General features: G+C 42.1%; 1 protein-coding gene across 1 annotated transcript in view; it reads left to right on the forward strand.

The window, feature by feature from the left end:
- Nucleotides 1–11,830, forward strand: part of LOC115479948 (N-alpha-acetyltransferase 25, NatB auxiliary subunit-like) — a 94,180-nt gene extending 82,350 nt beyond the window's left edge. The window contains exon 21 of the mRNA XM_030218286.1: nucleotides 10,282–11,830. Within this exon, the coding sequence (XP_030074146.1) occupies nucleotides 10,282–10,404 (123 nt within the window). The 3' untranslated portion in view covers nucleotides 10,405–11,830. The remainder of the gene's footprint in view (nucleotides 1–10,281) is intronic.
- Nucleotides 11,831–22,216: the final 10,386 nt, after the last annotated feature.

Raw genomic sequence — 22,216 nt, forward strand, 5'->3', positions numbered from 1 at the left:
GAGATGGTGGACCCAGGGGTGGTAGGGAGGGAGAGAAGTTGGGAAGAGAAAGGAAGAGATAGTGGACCCGGGGGTTATAGGGAGGGGAGAGATGGTGGACCTGGGGAGGGTGGAAGAGGTAGTGGGGAGGGAGGGAGAGATGCTGGATAGGAGCGCAGTCTGGAAGAAAGAAAGAAGTTGGACCTGGGAGGGAAGGAGAGAGAGGGGGAAATGTTGGGTCTGGGGGTAGAAGGGAGGGGAGAGATGCTGAACAATGGGATGGAGGGAAGGAAAATGCTGTATTGGGGGGGAGGGGAAGAACAGAAAAGAGAGGGAGTAATGTTGGACCATGGGGGTGGGGAGAGAGAAGGAGAGATGAACCAATTTGGGGGGGGGGGAGCAAGAGGGAAGAGGAAGATGCTAAGGGGTGGAGGGAAAGGGACAAGGAGATAGGCAGTGAGATTGGGGTGGGCTACAAGAGTGGAGAGAGGGAGAGGAGGTTCTGGAAATGGTGGAACCATGTGGTAGAGGTCAAAAAGAGGGGTGGCAAGAAGATGAGTGAGAGAAGAATAGTGAGTACAGAAGTAGAAATGTTGTAATGAGTAGATGGAAGGAGATAGGCTGGGAAAGGAATGAGATGGGAAATGGGAGAACTTGAAACTGAGAAGAGATGGAAGATTGATAGGTAGCTGAAAATTAAAAAAGACGGGTGTGAATTTGAGTGGACAGAGGCAGAAAGGGGGGAAAAAGGGAGGAAATAGATGAAAGAGAAAAATCAATATGTTAGAGACAGGTATAGTGAGGGAATGGAGAGGAGAAAAGAAAAATGGTCAGCAGGCACTGGAAAGAGAATTAGAAGACAGACAAAGCAGAAAGAGAAAAAACTGGGACCAAGATGATGGAAAAAAAACAATGTCCAGACAACAAAGATAGAAAACATGGTTTGTTTGTTTGTTTTTTTTAATTAACTGGATTATTAGCTTTGGGATATGTGCATCACAGATGGTTTTTGTATTGTATTCAGTGGTATAGCCAGATGTATGACTCTGACATTTGGGGGGGGGGGGGGGGGGGGTTGGGAGGGGGTTTGAGCCCAAAATGGGTAGTAGACACCATATTTTCTCCTCATCTGAATACAAAATGTAAGTACTTGAGCTGGCGGGGATCCATAAGCCCTGCCAACTGAAGACCTCCTCCTCCAGTCTGGCAGCCAGAAATCTCTAAGCTCTACAGATGGTGGCACTACCCCCCAAGCTGCACTGCTGACCCCCCTCCCACCACCACAGATGTTCAGTTTTCATGCAGGTGTGAAAGCTGAGCAAGTGTGGAAGTGGGGCGTGACAGCACCAGCTCTGAATTAACTGCTGCTAGCTGCAGAGCTTGGTGGTTTGACATAAGGAGGTCATCAGCGGGTGAGGCTTGGGGAGCTTCACCAGCCACAGCAAAGGAAATGTTAACGTTTTGGATTTTTTTGAGGGGGAGGGTGATTATGTTCAGGACAAAATGAAGTTCATTTTTATTTTTATTTCTCCAGTGTTGCAGCACTTGCCGAGTTTAACTTCCTGGGGTTCCCAGTTTTGTTTTAATAACATAGTAGATGATGACAGAGAAAGTCCTGCACGGTCCATCCAGTCTGCCCATCAAGATAACTCATATGTGCTACTTTTTGTGTATGCCTGACCTTGATTTGTATCTCCCATTTTCAGGGCACAGACCGTAGAAGTCTGCCCCGCCTCCCACCACCGGCTCTGCCACCCAATCTTGGCTAAGCTTCTAAGGATCCATTCCTTCTGAACAGGATTCCTTTATGTTTATCCCACGCATGTTTGAATTCCGTTACCGTTTTCATCTCCACCACCTCCCGCGGGAGGGCATTCCAAGTATCCACCACTCTCTCCGTGAAAAAAATACTTCTTGATATTTTTCTTGAGTCTGCCCCCCCCTTCAATCTCATTTCATGTCCTCTTGTTCTACTGTCTTCCCATTTACGGAAAAGGTTCGTTTGCGGATTAATACCTTTCAAATATTTGAACGTCTGTATCATATCACCCCTGTTTCTCCTTTCCTCCAGGGTATACATGTTCAGGTCAGCAAGTCTCTCCTCATAACGTCTTGTAACGGAAATCCCATACCATTTTCGTAGCTTTTCTTTGCACCGCTTCTATTCTTTGTACATCCTTAGCAAGATACGGCCTCCAAAATTGAACACAATACTCCAGACGGGGCCTCACCAATGACTTATACAGGGGCATTAAAACCTCCTTTCTTCTGCTGGTCACACCTCTCTCTATACAGCCTAGCAACCTTCTAGCTACAGCCACCGCCTTGTCACACTGTTTCGTCGCCTTCAGATCCTCAGATACTATCACCCCAAGATCCCTCTCCCCGTCCATACATATCAGACTCTCATCACCTAACACATAAGTTTCCCGTGGATTTCTACTCTCTAAGTGCATCACTTTGCATTTCTTTGCATTGAATTTTAATTGCCAAACCTTAGACCATTCTTCTAGCTTCTACAGATCCTTTTTCATGTTTTCCACTCCCTCCCGGATGTCCACTCTGTTACAAATCTTAGCATCGTCCGCAAAAAGGCAAACTTTACCTTCTAACCCTTCGGCAATGTCACTCACAAATATATTGAACAGAATCGGCCCCAGCACCGATCCTTGAGGCACTCCACTACTCACCTTTCCCTCGTCCGAGCGAATTCCATTAACCACCACCCTCTGGCGTCTGTCCGTCAACCAGTTCCTAATCCAGTTCACCACGTCAGGTCCTATCTTCAGCCTGTCCAGTTTATTTAAGAGCCTCCTGTGGGGAACCGTGTCAAAATCTTTGCTGAAATCTAAGTAGATTGCGTCTATAGCATGTCCTTGATTTAATTCTCCGGTCACCCAGTCAAAGAATTCAATGAGATTCATTTGACACGATTTCCCTTTGGTAAAACCATGTTGTCTAGGATCTTGCAACTTATTGGCTTCCAGGAAATTCACTATCCTTTCCTTCAGCATCGCTTCCATTACTTTTCCAATAACCGAAGTGAGGCTTACCGGCCTGTAGTTTCCAGCTTCTTCCCTATCACCACTTTAGTGAAGAGTTACCACCTCCACATTTCTCCAATCCCACAAAACCTCTCCCGTCTCCAAGGATTTATTAAACCTTTAAGAGGACCCGCCAGAACCTCTCTGAGCTCCCTCAATATCCTGGGGTGGATCCCGTCCAGTCCCATGGCTTTGTCCACCTTTAGGTTTCCTAATTGTGCATACACACTCTCTTCCGTGAACGGTGCTATATCCACTCCATTCTCATATGTACTTTTGCCAGTCAATCGCGGTCCTTCTCCAGGATTTTCTTCTGTGAAAACAGAACAAAAGTATCTATTTAGCAAATTTGCCTTTTCATCATTATTATCTACATAGCGGTTCGCAGCATCTTTCAGTCTCACAATTCCCTTTTTAGTCATTTTCCTTTCACTAATATATCTGAAGAAATTTTTGTCACCCCTCCTTACATTTCTAGCCATTTGTTCTTCCGCTTGCGCTTTCGCCAGATGTATCTCTCTCTTGGCTTCTTTCAGTTTCATCTGGTATTCCTCTCCGTGTTCCTCTTCTTGAGTTTTTCTGTATTTCTGGAACGCCAACTCTTTAGCCTTTATTTTCTCTGCCATTTGCTTGGAGAACCATATCGGTTTCCTTTTTCTCTTGCTTTTATTTACTCTCCTTACATAAAGGTTTGTGGCCCTATTTATAGTTTCTTTCAGCCTGAACCACTGCCCTTCCACTTCTTTTTTTGTTTCAATAACTTTTATTAATAAACAACAAAATAGACATTACTTCCTTAATTCAAAGTAGACAGTTGAATATTTCCTTTTTGATATACAATTCTATACTTCTCTCACTTTAAACATTCTCTTTTATCCATCAACTATAAATCTGTAAATGAACATTGACAAACTGTAATTTTTCATTTCTCCCCCCCCCTCCCCCCCCCCCACCCCCCCCATCCAACACCTATTACTAACTCACTTGGGTCATTGCTCTAATATGTGTCCAAAGTTCATCTTGCCTGTTATAAATTCCCAACCGTTTATCAGTTAATTTCTCCATCTCCTCAATTAGGGAAAGTTTTAGAATCCAGTCTTGTTCTGTTGGTGCCACTTGCTGTTTCCAAAACCGAGCAGTGACACTCTTTGCAGCTGTCAAGCTCATCCTTTTCAAACGTCTTTGCCATTTGACTCCTCGTCTGTTCCCCAGGCCCAGCAGGCACCATTGAGGCTCACACAAAAAGTTCTTGCCTGTATGGGCAGTTATCTTTGCAGTTATAGATTGCCAATACATTTGTAATTTCCCACAGGACCACCAGATATGCAAGAAAGTTCCCACATCCGTTAAACATCTCCAACAATACTGGGAAGCCCCTGGAAACATCATATGTAGTCTATATGGGGTAAAATACCATCTCGAGAGTACCTTGAAGGCATTTTCTTTCAATAACACGCATGTTGATGCTTTGTTGACCTCCAAGATAATGGCCTTCCATTCATGAACTGTCAATTCCTTTTCCAAATCTCTTTCCCATCTAGTCATATACAAACATTTTTCAAAACTCCCTCCCCTTATAAATTTATACAACCGGGATATGACCCCCTTCATTATTCCCAGTGAGCCCCACATGTTTTCTAATACTTCATAGTCCTCCGGATCGTTTCTTAACCATCCTTGTGTGTAAATGTGCCCTTCCACTTCTTATACGTCCTCCCAGCCCATCAGCTCCTTCCTCAGGTATTCCCCCATTTTAGTGTTCATATATCTAATTTGTGATCCCTTCTTATGGTTTTGGTGAATATCTCTCTGTGTTTTGTATGTGAAGAAGTGAAGTTGTTTTATGTGTGATAGTAATGGTGGGTGGGGAAATCAGGGGTGGGGGCAGGGAGGAGATGGGATTGTGGGCCCCCTCCTTAATTTCTGCCCTGGCCTCAGCAGTCTACAATCGACCCTGGTGGCTGCTGACTTACGTTAGTGAGTAAGCACATTGGTGCTTCTATATACTCTGTGAGGTAATTAAATTCGCCGATGACACAAAATTATTCAGGGTCGTCAAGTCGCAGGAGGAATGTGAACGATTACAGGAGGACCTTGCGAGACTGGGAGAATGGGCGTGCAAGTGGCAGATGAAGTTCAATGTTGACAAGTGCAAAGTGATGCATGTGGGTAAGAGGAACCCGAATTATAGCTACGTCTTGCAAGGTTCCGCGTTAGGAGTTACGGATCAAGAAAGGGATCTGGGTGTCGTCGTCGATGATACGCTGAAACCTTCTGCTCAGTGTGCTGCTGCGGCTAGGAAAGCGAATAGAATGTTGGGTGTTATTAAGAAGGGTATGGAGTCCAGGTGTGCGGATGTTATAATGCCGTTGTATCGCTCCATGGTGCGACCGCACCTGGAGTATTGTGTTCAGTACTGGTCTCCGTATCTCAAAAAAGATATAGTAGAATTGGAAAAGGTACAGCGAAGGGCGACGAAAATGATAGTGGGGATGGGACGACTTTCCTATGAAGAGAGGCTGAGAAGGCTAGGGCTTTTCAGCTTGGAGAAGAGACGGCTGAGGGGAGATATGATAGAAGTGTATAAAATAATGAGTGGAATGGATCGGGTGGATGTGAAGCGACTGTTCACGCTATCCAAAAATACTAGGACTAGAGGGCATGAGTTGAAGCTACAGTGTGGTAAATTTAAAACGAATCGGAGAAAATTTTTCTTCACCCAACGTGTAATTAGACTCTGGAATTCATTGCCGGAGAACGTGGTACGGGCGGTTAGCTTGACGGAGTTTAAAAAGGGGTTAGATAGATTCCTAAAGGACAAGTCCATAGACCGCTATTAAATGGACTGGAAAAATTCCTCATTTTTAGGTATAACTTGTCTGGAATGTTTTTACGTTTGGGGAGCGTGCCAGGTGCCCTTGACCTGGATTGGCCACTGTCGGTGACAGGATGCTGGGCTAGATGGACCTTTGGTCTTTCCCAGTATGGCACTACTTATGTACTTATGTACTTATGTAACTTCAGTTTAAGTACAGGCATGAGGATCACAACTATTGAGGGTGCTAGGGAGGTAAAATTCCTTGACGAAATCAAGGACTGCTTTATGGAGCAGCTGATACAGGAGCCAACAAGAGGAGGAAACATTCTAGACCTAGTCCTCAATGGAGTGCATGATCTGGTGCAGAAGGTAATTAATGGTGCTGGGGCTACTGATAACAGTGTATGATCAGATTTGATATCTGCTCTGGATTAAGTATACACAGGAAATCCAATACGTTAACATTTAACGTTCAAAAAGGAGACTATGATAAAATAAAAAGAATGATGAAAAAAAAAACTTGAGGAGCAGCTGCGAAGGTCAAAAATTTACAGCAGGTGTGGATGCTGTTCAAAGATACCATCCTGGAAGCCCAGGCCACTTACATTCCATGTATTAAAAAAGGAGGAAGGACGGCCAAACGACAGCCGGCATGGTTAAAAAGTGAGGTGAAGGAAGCTATTAGAGCTAAAAGAAAATCCTTCAGAAAATGGAAGAAGGTTCTAACTGAAAATAATAAGAAACAGCATAAGGAATGACAAGTCAAATGCAAAGCACTGATAAGGAATGCAAAGAGGGACTTTGAATACTGACCATTTAACCCTACACTCTGTTTTCTATCTTATAGCCAGTTTTGAATCCACAATAGAGCATTACCTCTTATCCTATGACTCTCTAATTTCCTCAGGAGTCTTTCATATGAGGTACTTTCTCAAATGCCTTTTGAAAATCCAGATACACAATATCAACCGGCTCACCTTTAGCCACATGTTTGTTCACCCCTTCAAAGAAATGTAGTAGATTGGTGAGGCAAGATTTCCCTTCACTAAATCCATGTTGACTTTGTCTCATTAATCCATGATTATGTACATGCTCTGTAATTTTGTTCTTTATAATATATATAACTAGTAAAAAAGGCCCGTTTCTGTATGAAAGGAAACGGGCGCTAGCAAGGTTTTCCTCCCCCCCTCCCTCGCTCTCTCTCTCTGTCCCCTCCAAGTCCCACGGCCCCCTTTCCTCCTCTCCGATTTCCATGGCTTCCTCCCTCCCTCCCTCCCTCTGTCACTCTCCTTCACTCTGTCCTCCCTCCGAGTTCGTCTCCCCTCCCTCCCCCCATCTCCCAACGTGCACGTTGCCCCCCCTCCAAAATCGCCAACCCCCCTCTCCCCCTCTTACCGGGGTCCTCTGGTCCCGCCCTTGGGGAAACAGGAAATGAGGGCGGGACTAGAGTCAGAGCGAAGAGAAGGGAAGGCAGCAGACTCGCTGAGCCTGCTCGCTCTTCAATGCTTCCGCCAGGACCCCGGTAAGAGGAGGAGGAGGAGGGGGTAGGGAGCCTCCTGCATACAGGGATGCCGCTTCCGACAGTTTTTTTTTTCCGCTTGTGTTTCAGCTGTTCCTGTCCCTTCAGGGCGGGACCACAGGAACAGCTGAAACACAAGCGGAAGAAAAGGTTTTCACCTCTAATGTTCTGTTTTGCCTGTGTCCGTAGTTGGTCTGCTGGGATCACGTCATAATGCGGCCAGTGATGTCGGTCTGTTCTATTGTGCCTAGCAGACCAACAGTCCCAGGCAGGTTAGAATGTTGGAGGTGAGAATTATTATATAGGATGGCGTTACATTGGCTACCCTCCAGTCTTCCAGTACCATGCTTAATTTTTAAAGAATTACATATTAACAACAATAGTTCTGCAAGTTCATTTTTCAATTCTATCAGTACTCTGGGATGTATACCATCCAGTCTAGGTGATTTGCTATTCTTCAATTTGTAAAATTTCCCCATTACATCGTTGAGGTTTTCAGAGGTTTGATTCAGTTTCTCTGACTTCTGAGCATTGAATACCATTTCTGGCATTGGTATCTCTCCCACATCTTCCTCAGTGAAGACCGAAGCAAAGAATTCATTCAATCTCTCTGCTATGGTCTTGTCTTTCCTGAGTGTCCCTTGTATCCCTCTGTCATCTAGCAGTCCAACTGATTCTTGTGCTGGATTCTTGCCTGTAATATTCCTAAAAATGTTTTATGATGTGTGTCTACCTCCAGCACAATCTTCTTTTCAAAGCCTTCCTTATCAATGCTTTGCATTTGATTTGCCATTCCTTATGCTGTTTCCTATTTTCCCTTAGGCCTTTGAACATTGCCTCTGTGTCATGTTCAGGCCCAGAAAATCCAGGGAACACAAGATGACCCAGGCATTGAATGTGGGCCCTTTCATGTAGCCATGCATAGCACTTAACTAATAAAATTTCTCTTGCGTTACATGAAAATGCTCCAGGTGACTTATATTAAGTCTTTGGTAATGTATACATAAAACAACAAAATATAGTACATAATCTTTCTAAATGTTGTTGGGTTATTATTTTAAACCAGATTTACCACTGGGCTGCTCTTTAGATGTTTTTTTTTCAGGCAGTACAGAATAGACTAGATTCTGTGAATGATGCCCAAATTTGGGTACAAAAAAAAAAAAAGGCACTAAACACTATTCTGTAAAGGGTGCTTTGAGTTGGGCTTTGTTTATAAAATAGTGGTTAGTTCCAGGATCTACCCAGTTTTGGGCATGAAGATCTACATCATCTGAAACCTGGTGTAAATCTTCGTGCTTAAATTAGGTGCAAATCTTCCATATTCTATAACACTGCGTGCAAATTCTAGGAAAGCCCCTCCCCCTCATGGCTATGCCCCTCTTTTTGGATCCATGCATAAGAATTTACGCATGCGTCTTGATGGAATACTGACTTGGACAATGCGCACATAAATTCAAATTGTTGCCAGTTAGCACCAATAGTAGCACCCAATCATTGATGCCAGTTGGCTTGTTATTCAATTAAATTGGGTACACACACAATTTTGAGCACCATGTATAAAATTTGGGGGGAATATCTTTTTCTTTGTTGGTAACCTTCACCGTATCTAGAAAATAGTAATACTATGGCTTGTCTATTCAGAGACTAGATTTATTAAAATGAACCGGTTAGGTTCAGACCTTATTTGGATGGTCCTGGAATGCACCTGAACTTGAGTAGTGAAAAATTAGGGGGGGAACCACCACAAACTCCATGATACCTTTCTTTTGCCATCTGCATGGTTTTGACTACTTGTTTACCTTTGAGGATTGGTTGTCTCCCACCTACATGCTTTTACCTCTCTTAATATTTGGGTCATCCAATATTCATAAGATGTGTGAGTGAGCCCCTTCATTGCCAGTAGAATAATTCTGTAATGCATTTACTCCAAGAATTAGAAAAATCAGTGTTCAGAGCTGATATATTGAAGACTTTCATCTTGTATTTATGGGAAAAGTGTAGTAGTTAGGGCCCACAGAGTTTAATAAGCATACTTTTTTTAATTTATAGTAATCTTATCTGGGGGAGTTTGAAGGAAGAAACATAGAGCAGATAGCTTAGCATAGTCTAATTCAGAAAACATGGTAGACAAACTTTTTGTGGAGGTATTTCTGCTGATTCACCTCTATTATATCTATTAGAGTAGCAGCCAACCATGCCGAATGGCCACAACCCCAGAGCATCTGCTGATTCACCTCTATTATGTTTCAGAGAGCATTTTCCATCTCACAGATAGGCTACAGAGAATACCTTCTCCTGCTTTAGACTTAGTCCCACCCACCCCTAGAGTGACATGTCTTATATAACCTCCCTATCAAACCCATTCATTACTTTTACCTCACCCAAGTACACCTATTTCTATTCTTCTATCACCTTCTCCCACTACTCCAACCAGAGTTACACCTGATCACACTGACCACCCTTCAACATCTTCGGTCCTTCTGTGGCTGTTCTCTTGTGCTTGACTGCTTAAATACTTCAAATTTTAAATGCTTTACTTTTTGTCTATTAGATTGTAAGCTCTTTGAGCAGGGACTGTCTTCTGTGTTTGTACAGCGCTGCGTACACTTTGTAGCGCTCTAGAAATGTTAAGTAGTAGTAGTAGTATTGTATCTATTAGAGTAGCAGCCAACCATACTGAATGGCCACAACCCCAGAGCATCCCCTTTTACTAACATGTTCATGTGCCAATCAACTTGAATTACATTAAGAGTTTTGTTACCACCATAGATCCTGGGAGCTGTTTTAAGATTCAGAAATTGAATTCAGAAATGGATGTTTAACCTTAACCCATTGACTACTATCTGACTGTAGAATGTCCCCTTCATGAAAAGTTGCTCATTTGTAATTTGGCTGATTGCTGGTTTTTCCCTTTGCAGGAAGAAAAGACATTTACAAAGACTGCACAAGGAAAAGTTCAGAGTAGTTACAAGCAATCGCTACAGGAAATTGAAGAGCTCCTGAAAAAAAGACTTGATACCATTAAAAAACTAAAAATTTAAACAGAAAAGGTTCCACAATAAAGGTGAATGAGATTTACTTGCAGAGAAGAACAGCATCTGATTGGCCGTCATTGGAATCCAGAACTTCCTCAGCAATGCATGAAGGACTTTAAAATAAAATACATTTTTTTAGGTTTAAAAAGATATAATATACAGCTGATTAAATTATTGTACATAAACTAGAAGCAGGACCCTCGTGGGTTTGACCACTTTTTTTTTTCTTCTTTTTATACATGTTCGTACACAATGTAACACAAACATCAGAGCATTTTCTTCCCTCTGTCAATAAGGGAGATGGTGTGTAAAAGCAGCAATAGAAACCCAGCATACACCATATCTCTGTCTATAAAACCACAGTGTCATAAATGTTTTTATTTTCCTAAGTTCCTCATCTTAGAAACACATAAAACATAGATGCCTGCCTTTAAGCTTGGAGCACATTACTGTTTCTCTTTCACTAAAGCAAGTGTCTTTGAAAATGCATTTAACGTACTGCTTGTCCCTGCGTAATTTAAGAAAGGGCTGGTGTGTATGATGCAGTCCTAAATATGAAGCTAGCCAGTCACAAAAGAATCTGAGCATTACATGTGGAGGATGAATGGCCAATACCAATTTATTATTTCACATAGATAAGAAGGGGAGGTAAGGGTGCTACAGTCCTACCGAATTAGAAGGTACAGCTTTTGTGCATCTCGGATGTTATCAAAACAGCTGGCAGTTGTAATAATTTACTACTAAGGGGGGGTGAGAGAGAGCACAAGCTATACATACTTCTTCCCCCTTATGGCCACCAAGGTATTAAGCATAGGCATGCCAACAGTATGACCAATAACATGCACTGGATAATTTGGTTTTAATGCTCATTTCCAAAGCTCCCGGATGCTGAGAAGACAGACACAAACAGAACTACAGTTTGTGTAGCTCAGTGGATTACGCCTACCCGTTCCTTAATAGAAAAAGACTTGAAGTCTTGGAAATTTAACAAGTGATGAGAAGCATCAACACGGTAATAGTTAATCTATGTGGTTACATCTAATGTCATTATTAGTTATTTCATTTATGTTGCCAGATAAACAACACTTGTTTTATGAAATAATGCTAGTGAAGTAGTTATTGGCTATAAACTTCAAGATCTATTGGTTTAATGTTTTTAAATGGGGGAAAAAAGTCCTTAACATATTAATGGTTTTAAGTAGGCAGACGTGTTTTTTTTGTTTGTTTTTGTTTTTTTAATTACCACTGTGGTTTCAAGCTCATGTTTCAATATTTTGTAACTCTGGTTATTTATGCGATTGGATATCCAAGTATTGGTAAATTTAGCAGTTATTGAAATGTATTGAAGTGTATTTTGCTGATCCCATGAAATCTTATTTCTTGTCTCTTTTTAAGTCACACACAGTACTATAAACCAGCAAAAAAAAAAAAAGTAAATGAAGAAACTTTTTAGATATAGGCATCAGGAAACATACTTTAAAACTTTTGCAGATTGCATATATGCTCTGATGTAAAGATACTTATGTGAAATCTATATTTAAATTTAAGAAAGAAGCTGACGTTGGTTAAAGTTGGCAGCTCAGAGTAAATTTGTTAAGACATATGCCGGCTGGTCAGGAAGAGTATTTTTAAAAATAAATATAATGTATAAAATACAAGTTGCAGCTCTCGTTTTCTTTATTTTCCCTGCCTGCAAAAGAAAAATTAACAGTAAAATGCAGCAGAGGTGCATTGGGGTGGGGGGTGTTTGTTGCTGTGTCCCAAAAGAAAATGGGCAGTACAGGGCCTGCCGTTAACGAGGGTTTAAATGGATTTAAGGGTGCCAGGACTAAGTCAAATTAGGCTGTAAAGAAGGCAGTATCCTTCTCCAAAGGGCTTCCTGCATCAGTCACCCTTTTTCTAGGGGGAGTAGCCCAATGGTTAGTGCAGCAGCCTGAGAACCTGGGGAACTGTGTTTGATTTCCACTGCAGCTCCTTAGGATGCTGGGTAGGTCACTTAACCCTACATTGCCCCAGATATAAAATAAGTGCCTGTATATAATATGTAAACCGCTTTGATTGTAACCACAGAAAGGCGGTATATCAAATCCCGTTCGCGTCTCCTTTTTTAGCTGCCCACGATGAGGTGTTCAGTGTTCACAGGAGGCTCTTGTACTGTCACCAATGTTGGCTTTGGACTGACCATTCTGCTTTCCAGTGAGACTAGGAACCAAGTGCACGGAAATTGCAGACATCTTTATTTTGGATGGTGAAAAAGAGTTTAATTGCACACCCATGTTACAAACTAAATAAATGAACAGTGTCTTCTAGTAATGCTGTATATCATTGGAGAGTAAGGGGCAGAGTTGGGGCAGAGGGACTTGCCATGCAGTAGGATAGGAAGAAGCTATTACACCCTTTACATCTGCTGGAAAACCAAATCTGGGTATCTCTAAATATCTTTTATTTTTGTTTGTATGTTTTCTGGTTCTTTTCATTTAATTTTAAAGCATGCTTTTATTTTTGTTAAATGAATTCAATATTTTCTGTAACCACTTTGAATGGTTTACCCAGGAAGGCAGTAAATCTTTTTTTTTTTTTGCTGAATAATTGTGCTTATTTGTAAAATGAAACACTGTTAAAAACAAATGAAATACCTGAAAACTGGAGATGTTTTTGAAAGCATGTTTATTCTGTTGATATCCAATATGTGTGGAGAAAAATTTGATGAACACAAATCAACCATTTGAAATATAGGATCAGCTTCTGTTGAATTTGAGGAGTAGAAGCAAAGTCTGATGGTCATTTCATGTAAGTATATTCCTGACGTTCACATACTTATTTCCCCTCATGCCACTCATCAGTGTGTGTTTAATTTCGCTACAAACTCCTGAACCTGTGGCATTTCTTTGGCAAGAAAGACTCAATGTTCGGTTAAGCTCTGGAACTCCTTCCTGGAGTAAGTAGTAAAAGCAGTTAATGTAGCTGGTTTAAAAAGGGTTTGGACAAATTCCTGGAGGAAATGTCCATAAACTGTTAAGGGAGACCTGGTGAAAGCTGCTGCTTTATCCCTGAGGTTAGGTAGCTTGAAATCTTGCTAGTTTTTGGGACTCTATACCAGGTATTTGTGACCTGGATTGGCCATTGTTGGAAACAGGATACTGGGCTAGATGGGCCCTTGGTCTGATGTTATTATGTATGTTGTCCCTTATGTTACAAATGGTTACTATCATTCCTTTGAAATTTAGGAAATTCAGCCCAGGCTGTATAGCTAATTATGACCATTGTAGATTGTTCCCTCTTAACCTCAGTCACATAACCATACTGAAAGTAGAATAAGTAGCTTGACACACTTGCAGTGGCATCTGATGATACAGACGTTCAAATATTTGACAGGTATTAATCCGCAAACAAATCTTTTCCGGAGATAGGAAGGCGGTAGAACGAGAGGACATGAAATGAGATTGAAGGGGGGCAGACTCAGGAAAGATGTCAGGAAGTGAGAGGGTGGTGGATGCTTGGAATGCCCTCCCGCGGGAGGTGGTGGAGTTGAAAACGGTAACAGAATTCAAACATGCGTAGGATATACATAAAGGAATCCTGTGCAGAAGGAATGGATCCTCAGAAGCTTAACTGAAATTGGGTGGCGGAGCAGGTGGGGGGGGGGGGGGGGGGGGGGTGGAAGAGGGGTTGGTGGTTGGGAGGCGAGGATAATGGAGGGCAGACTTATACGGTCTGTGCCAGAGCTGGTGATGGGAGGCGGGGAATAGTGCTGGGCAGACTTATACGGTCTGTGCCCTGAAAAAGACAGGTACAAATCAAGGTAAGGTATACACATATGAGTTTATCTTGTTGGGCAGACTGGATGGACCATGCAGGTCTTTTTCTGCCATCATCTACTATGTTACTATGACATGGCAGAGCTTATTTCCAAACACTATAATCAGACTACATTCTATCTGAAATAACTGTATATATTGACAGGGTTGAAGTAGGCATGCAGATTGCAAGATACAAACTGACTTCTTAGTCCAGAAGGCAAAGATTTAATTGGAAGGAATAAACTGCATTTCCAATCTGTTAATATCTTTCGGAAATATGGACTGCTCCTTCCGTGGAGCACAAATTCACTTTTAGATGTCCAGGCTGTAGCTGAGTTCATTGTCGATTGTAATTTAAAGCTGATCTTGAAAGCTACTCTTGCAACCCTCTTCAGAGATGTCACAGCCTGCAAATAATGCATGTCCTCTTGCAGAAAACGTCTTTGGGGATTTTGTGATGAAGGCCATGTCGAGTGTATAGATAATGGTTAGCAGGAATGTTTATCAGAAATATTTTTCAGAAATATACATTTTGCAATTTGATAAACTAACTTAATATGGTTTAATTCAGTTGCTGTGGTTCATTTTAACTGCCATAGTTTGAATGTGAGTAACTTTAGTTGGGGGGCGGGGAAGAAAGAAAGGCAATCAAAATTAACATGACTAGATGGTACACAGCTCCCTTCTTGCAGAATTTATTTTTATTGTTTTAATTTTGCTGCATGTCCATTTCCTAAATTATTTTGGACATGCTTCTAACTACATACCACTTGTGTGTAGTTAACTGTGACAAAGGCTCATTTGAAGATAAGCAACTCTTGTGAAAGTTGATTTGCTAGGATACACTAGTCACCAGTCTGAGGAGCAGATTGTATTTTCATAATGCATCCTAAATACTTACCTCTGCCTTATTCCTCCACCTAACCATCCCAGACTTTTTCCCAGCAGGTTCCGCTATACAGATAATTTCTGCTTCTTCACTAGAGGCGAGCGTCTGTACTTTCACGAGGAGGGGCAAACTCCACACCTATCCCCTTTAGTAGCCCAGAGAGCTACTGCCAAGGCACTGCGCAAGCCTCCACACAACACATAGGAGGATGTCTGTGATCATGTAGTGAAATTATTTTTGGTATTGTTACTATGCCACTTTTGATTATATTTGTATGTTACCTAGTAATCTATACCAATATAAATAAAGCTGTTTGAAGTGGACGAGTAGTCTGGTGGTTAGAGAAACAGGCAGAGAATATAGAGTTCGTATCCCATGGTCACTTGTGCTCTTGGGTAAGTCAACCCCTTCATTGCTTCAGATACAGACTTAGATTGTAAGCCCTCTGTGGATAGGGAAATAGGTGTGGTACCTGAATGTAACGTGCCTCAAAAAGGTGTGAGCTAAATCCAAATAAATTCATATTTAGATGATCTTTGATGTACATAGATTTTTAACAGGAAAAAACATTCAAGAAACCCACTGCTGCTGTCACGCTGTTGTAACATATTACATATAATTAGCAAGTGTATTGTATCAAAATCCAAAGTGCATTTTACATCATACTACTGAATGGGGGGGGGGGGGGGGGAAGAGAGTACTTTGTAAATCTGATTGTACAGTCTTGTTTCCTTATGCCTCCCCCCTTGAATAAAGTAAAGCTGTGAAGCTTGATTTTGTTTTAAATGAAACCTTACAAGCTTTCGGCCTGGTTTCTCCATTCTGTGCTTTTGGAAGAGTCTTGGTGGTAACAAACGCTACAATGCTTAGGCTGACCATTTACTTTTTTTTTTTTTTTTTTAGCCATTTTACCAGTTGAAAATGTCATAATCTGTTCTATGCTCTTGTACAGTAAAATCATGACTTGTATTTTAATCTAATAAGTGACTGTATGTACAAAAAGGTCTATCTGAACTTTTTTTTTTATTCCTGAATGATGCTATATAATTTATAATTGTTGAGATGTGTACTGCTGTAAAATTGTGCTCCTTACTGGATAAGACTAATTTTATATAAAGATAATTTCATTATGATTTTAGCATCACTTTGTTTAATATAAATACTTGTATGATTATCTTGGTTGGTGAGAAGTCTGTGGAAAGAGCTTCTGGCTGTTAGAGAACGAGTCCCAATCTCTGGAGCTAGAGTAGCAGACTTGAAAATGCTGAGGCAGACAAGTATATAGAGGAGACCTACAGGAACATAGTAGAGAAAACCCACCTCCAGCATAGAAGTATCTCTGCTGCCTTGGAGTATAGTCACCTGAAAAGAGAGCATCATCTTGGTGATGCAGGAAGTAATTCTGTAGGCAGAAGCTGCCTTCCAAGGGATACAATATCCTCTTGCCCTGAGGATGTGGCTCTTAGAGCTTCTACCTAGGAGTTATGATGACTGCTTAATGATTTAATTGCCAACTGAAACATAAGTAGCTGGGTGGGTGGTGGGCAATGGGGAATCACCTGGTCACTTGCATGCCTGGTGCAAGGGTGTTGAACTTCACATGGCACAAGATTTGATTTTAGACAGTGTTAAGGAGCAGCTGGCTGTCTTAAAAAAAAAGTGTGGGAGGAAGGTTCTAGACGTCAAATCTAGTTTCTTTGGTAGAAAGTTTTATTTATTTATCACATTTGTACCCCACGTTTTCCCACCTATTTGCAGGCTCAATGTGGCTTACATCAAACCGTAGAGGCAATCGCCAATCTGGTAAATATACAAATACAATCCTATATAATAATTCTCACCTCCAACATTCTATGCTTGGGACCGTGGCTCCCTGGCTGCAAGTGGTCTGCGAGGCAGACACGCACGGACGTCACTGACGTCAACACAGCTGATTCCAAGGCAAGGGGAGGAGTAGGGAAACACGCTGCCTCCTACTGCCTCGGAATCAGCTGTCACCCCCCCCCCCCCCCGCGCTATGGCCCCCTCGAAACCCACCCCTCCCGCAAACCTGTTGATTCCCCCCCCCCCCCCCCTCGGAACGCCGAAAACCGCACCCCCCCCTCCCGCCACTGTTGTGCACTACCTTTGGGTGTTTTCCTCAATCATCTTAGAAAGATTAACTCCGTGCGTCAGACATCAGACGCACGGAGTTAAACTTTCTAAGATGATTGAGGAAAACACCCGAAGGTAGTGCACAACAGTGGCGGGGAGGGGGGGGGGGGTGCAGTTTTCGGCGTTCCGGGGGGGGGGGGGGGAAATCAACAGGTTTGCGGGAGGGGGTGGGTTTTGAGGGGGCCATAGCGCGGGGGGGGGGGGGGGGAATTGCCTGCCTAAGGCCCGTTTCCTTGCCTACAGAAACAGGCCTTTTTTACTAGTACAATATAGTGTAGTGATCAGGGAGCATCAAAAGAACAAGGTATACAGGGAACAAGGAGGGAAGGTTAAGAGGTCCAAAATGGTCCATTAATTTGCTGTGTTGCAGGATGTAGGGACGTATGTTGTTATCCTTGGGATAGGCCTTTCAAAAGGGCAGCTATTATAAAAGGAGGCAAATTGAAAAAAAAAAAATTAAAATGAGCAGTTGTGAAGGCTGAGTTTAAATCAGGAAGTTGAAATCCAGAACCCCCATTCCATAACCAAGAAGCAGGCAGAGCTCTGGATCTCAGGGAAGAGACATTTAAGATTTTTTGAGAACTGGGCAACATTCAGGGAAAGGGAGAGTCAAAGCTGCTGGCACTAAATTTAAAAAGGAAGTAGAGTAGCTTCTAAACTGGAACTCGAACTTTGACACTCAAGAATGCATGTTTCCAGAGTAAGATATTGTTGAAAGATACTATCAAAATTGATTGTTAGGGCATCCCAATAGCAACGTTGCAATAAAGACAAAAAAAAAGCAGACAGATTAAAGATTCCAAATTATCCCTGACAACTGGTAAACAGGTTATAGATGCAAACACAAAGCACACTTTGAAATGTCTGTATACAAATGTTACAAGCCTAAAATATATCATGGGAGTGTGTTTTATATAGCACTAAGGGGGTCTTATTTATTCATGCATGACATTTATACCTCACATTTAGGATTAGCACATGCTAAATGCTAGAGATGTCCATAGAAATATATGGGCATCTCATATGTTTAGTGTGTGCTTATTTTTAGCATGCACTAAAAATGCTAGCACGCCTTTGTAAAAGGACCCCTAAATGAAGAGGCAGATCGGCCTGGTGGAAGGAGGACAGCCAGTGGGACTCTGATACTAAGGTACAAATTAGGTCAAAATGATAGGGAAGATCAGATTGGAGGAGGGGTGGCAGTAGCTGGGCATTGAGTAAATAAAATAAAAATTCTGTAGGAAAGTTTGCAAAGTGAAATATTTATGCATATAAATTCCATATGTGAAGGAAAGAATAATGGTGTGTATACTACTGGCCAGAATGGACCGATGATGAATTAACAGAAGTTAGGAAAGCTAACAAAGTTGGTAACACAATAATGTTGTGTGGTGTCACCCGCTAATTCCGTTTGATTTCATAGTGTACCTAGTGACTGGCTGACAACATGCAATAATTGATCACAGAAGTGCTAAATGCCCAATATGGGAATATACTTTCAAGCAGGGGCATAGCCAGACACCCAATTTTGGGTGGGCCTGGGCCCAAGATGGGTGGGCAGAAGAACTCTGCCCTATCCCACAAGTGCTTTGGTCTCTCCCTCTCTCGCCTTTATACCATATGATCTCTCAGACATCCCCCTAACCTTTTAAATAGCAGACTTTCACAGGCAGCGAGCAGCAACTAATACACACTGCTCATGTTGGCCCGACAGCCTTCCCTCTGATGCAACGTCCTGTTTCCGCATAGGTGGGAATACATCAGAAGGAAGGCTGTGGGGCCAACATGAGCAGTGCGAAGATCTGCTATTTACAAGGTATGCAGGAGGGATAGTTGGGAGTTTTTGGCTGGTGAGGCTTAGGGATCCCTGCCAGCCACATCATAGGTGTGCTGCTACTGGGTGGGCCTAAGCCCAAAGTGGGTGGGCCTGGGCCCACCCTTGGCTATGCCACTGCTCTCAAGACAGTGCTACAGCAATTGTAATCATAGGCTTACTTGACTGGATCTGTCCACTAGATATTGGACTGATTGAATTGAGTAAGCCTATGCTTATAATTGCTGTGTTGGAGTATATCCCTGTACTGGGCATTTAGCACTGGGGCTTTGCTCTTCTGTGATCAATTATTGCATATTGTCAGCCAGCCAGTATGTGCAGTGTGAAGTCAGGTGTGATCATTATTCTCTGATATTAACTACTACTACTATTTAGCATTTCTATAGCGCTACACAGCGTACGCAGCGCTGCACAAACATAGAAGAAAGACAGTCCCTGCTCAAAGAGCTTACAATCTAATAGACAAAAAATAAATAAAGTAATCAAATCAATGTGAACGGGAAGGAAGAGAGGAGGGTAGGTGGAGGCAAATGGTTACGAGTCAAAAGCAATGTTAAAGAGGTGGGCTTTCAGTCTAGATTTAAAGGTGGCCAAGGATGGGGCAAGACGTAGGGGCTCAGGAAGTTTATTCCAGGCGTAGGGTGCAGCGAGACAGAAGGCGCGAAGTCTGGAGTTGGCAGTAGTGGAGAAGGGAACAGATAAGAAGGATTTAAGCCTACCACCTCTTACTTGCTTGTATTTGACTTCAGTTACCCCAGTAATTAACAGGTTAAGGGCCCCTTTTACTAAGGGGCAGTAAGACAAATGCAGACTTACCACTTACTAAACAGGAACTACTGCTGGGCTACCGCAGCAGCCCAGGGTACTTCTCACCCCTAGCGCTCCGTCATTACAAAAAGTTATTTTTGTAGGGCCGGAGTGTACCCGGCGGTAATTGGGCAGTGCCGTGTGCTGCCTGGTTAGAGCAGGAGCCCTTACCGTCACCTCAGATGGTGGTAAGGGCTCCCCCCCCCCCCCCCCGGTGAAATGGCCACACGGCCATTTCCTGCAAGAAAGAGACTTCCTTTTTATGCGCTGTTGTAAAAGGGGGCCTTGGCCTCTGTGAAAAACACACCGCCGCAGGTTCGTAAAAGGGGCCCTAAATGTCTTGTCAGGAAATGGGAGGTAAAAGTTTCTGGAATAAAGAAATGATTTGTTTTCCAGGGGAGCTGGTTCAGGAACCAAAAAGAGGAGGAGTTATTTTAGATCTTGTCCTTAGTGGAATGTAGAACTTGATGCAAGAGGTAACCGTGCTGTGATCATAAGATCAAATTTAAGTTAGCAATTGGGAGTGAAGACACTAAGGAAATCTACTACTGTGTTAGCATTCAACTTTCAAAAGGGCAGCTATTATAAAAGGAAGCAAATTGAAAAAAAAATTAAAATGAGCAGTTGTAAAGGCTGAGTTTAAATCAGGAATAGATGTTTCTTGAAAACCCAGAGCAGATGTATTTAAAAAAGGTGGAAGGAAGGCCAAACAGCTGGCATGCTTGAAAGATGATGTTATAGCCAAAAGAATGTCTTTCAAAAAAATGAAAAAAAAAAAAAAAAATCCAAATGGAAACAGGAAACATATAAGCACTCACAAGTTACATGTAAGCCAGCAATAAGGAAGGCAAAAATAAATTTGGGGGGGGGGGGGGGCTTACTTTAGAAGCAAAACTCATAAAATATTTTTCAGCTACCTTAGAAGCAGGAAGCCTGTGAGGGAGTCAGACCATTAAATCATCACTGTAGCTGAATATATACCGCTTTGATAGCTTTCAGGTGGTATATAAGGAAAGTTAAACAAAAATAAATCAGGGAGGAAAAGGCCACAGCAGGGAGACTAAATGAAGTCTGTTTCACTCTTTAGTGAGGAAGATGTTGAATAAGCTACCTATGCCAACAATGGTATTTAAAGGCATTCGGGGGGAACCGAAACATTTTGAACCTGGAAGATGTAATAGGCCAAACAGCCAATCTGAAGAGCAGCAAATCACCTGGACTGGATGGAATTCACCCAGAATATTGAAAGAACTCAAACGTAAAACTGGAGCTCTGCAGTTTCATTTGTGAGTTGTGTTCTGGGTTGTATGTATACTATCCAGTCCAGGTGAATCTCCATAGTATAGCCACACACTTGAGTACTGTGTTAATTCTGGTTGCCGTATCTCAGAAAAGGTATGGAAGAATTACAATGGGATGACTCATTTTGGTGAGGACTAAAGAGGTTAGGGCACTTCAGCTTGGAGAAATTGCAGCTGAAGGGAGATAAGATAGACGTCTATAAAGTACAGCAGACCAGGTCAACACAAACTGATTGACCACCCTTTCAAAAGCTACAACTAAGGGACACACAAAGTTACTAAGTAGTACATTTAAAACAAATCACAGAATATATTTTTTCACTGAACAAATAGTGTGCTGGAGCTTATTAACAAAGGATGTTATAAAAGCATTTTGCATAACTGGCTTTAAAAATAAATTGTAAATACCTATTCTGGGTTACAGGAACTACAGGTGCCTGAATTTTTAAAAAATGAGGAAAAGACCATCAACAATATTGAGGTTCAAAGCCACGTATCAATGTGATCGGTCAAAAAAAAAGTCATCATAGGTCTAAAAAAAACCTCCTAACAATGGTGGTGTGGTAGGAACAAATTTTTAATTGAAATTGAAAGCTTCTACCAACAACCCAATAAAGACCAACAGAGTTAGTACTTAGCTTTTAAGCTGCACAGCAAAATGGCTTCACTATTCTTCTCATGGGATTAATCCAATCATTTCCATAGGTGTCATCCATGCAACGTCTGGATAATTAATTTCTTTAGGCAAAGTTCCCAACGGGGACCCACTTCACAAAGGCTTCTTCCGGAGACCTTACCAATCCCATGGACAACGGGTGCTGCTCATGGCCTGATCAAACAGTGACTTATTTTTTTAAAAATTCAGACACCTGTAGTTCCTGTAACCCACCATAATAGGTATTTACAAGTATTTAGATATATGGTGTGTTGATCCTTTTTAAGGGGGGGGGGGGGGGTTAAAAACAAATTGGACACATTCTTGGAGGGAAAGCCCATAAACTTAGTAGACCTAGGGACATCCCATACTTAGTCA

The sequence above is a fragment of the Microcaecilia unicolor genome, chromosome 11 (assembly GCF_901765095.1).
Source record: "Microcaecilia unicolor chromosome 11, aMicUni1.1, whole genome shotgun sequence".
In the NCBI taxonomy this organism is placed as follows: Eukaryota; Metazoa; Chordata; class Amphibia; order Gymnophiona; family Siphonopidae; genus Microcaecilia; species Microcaecilia unicolor.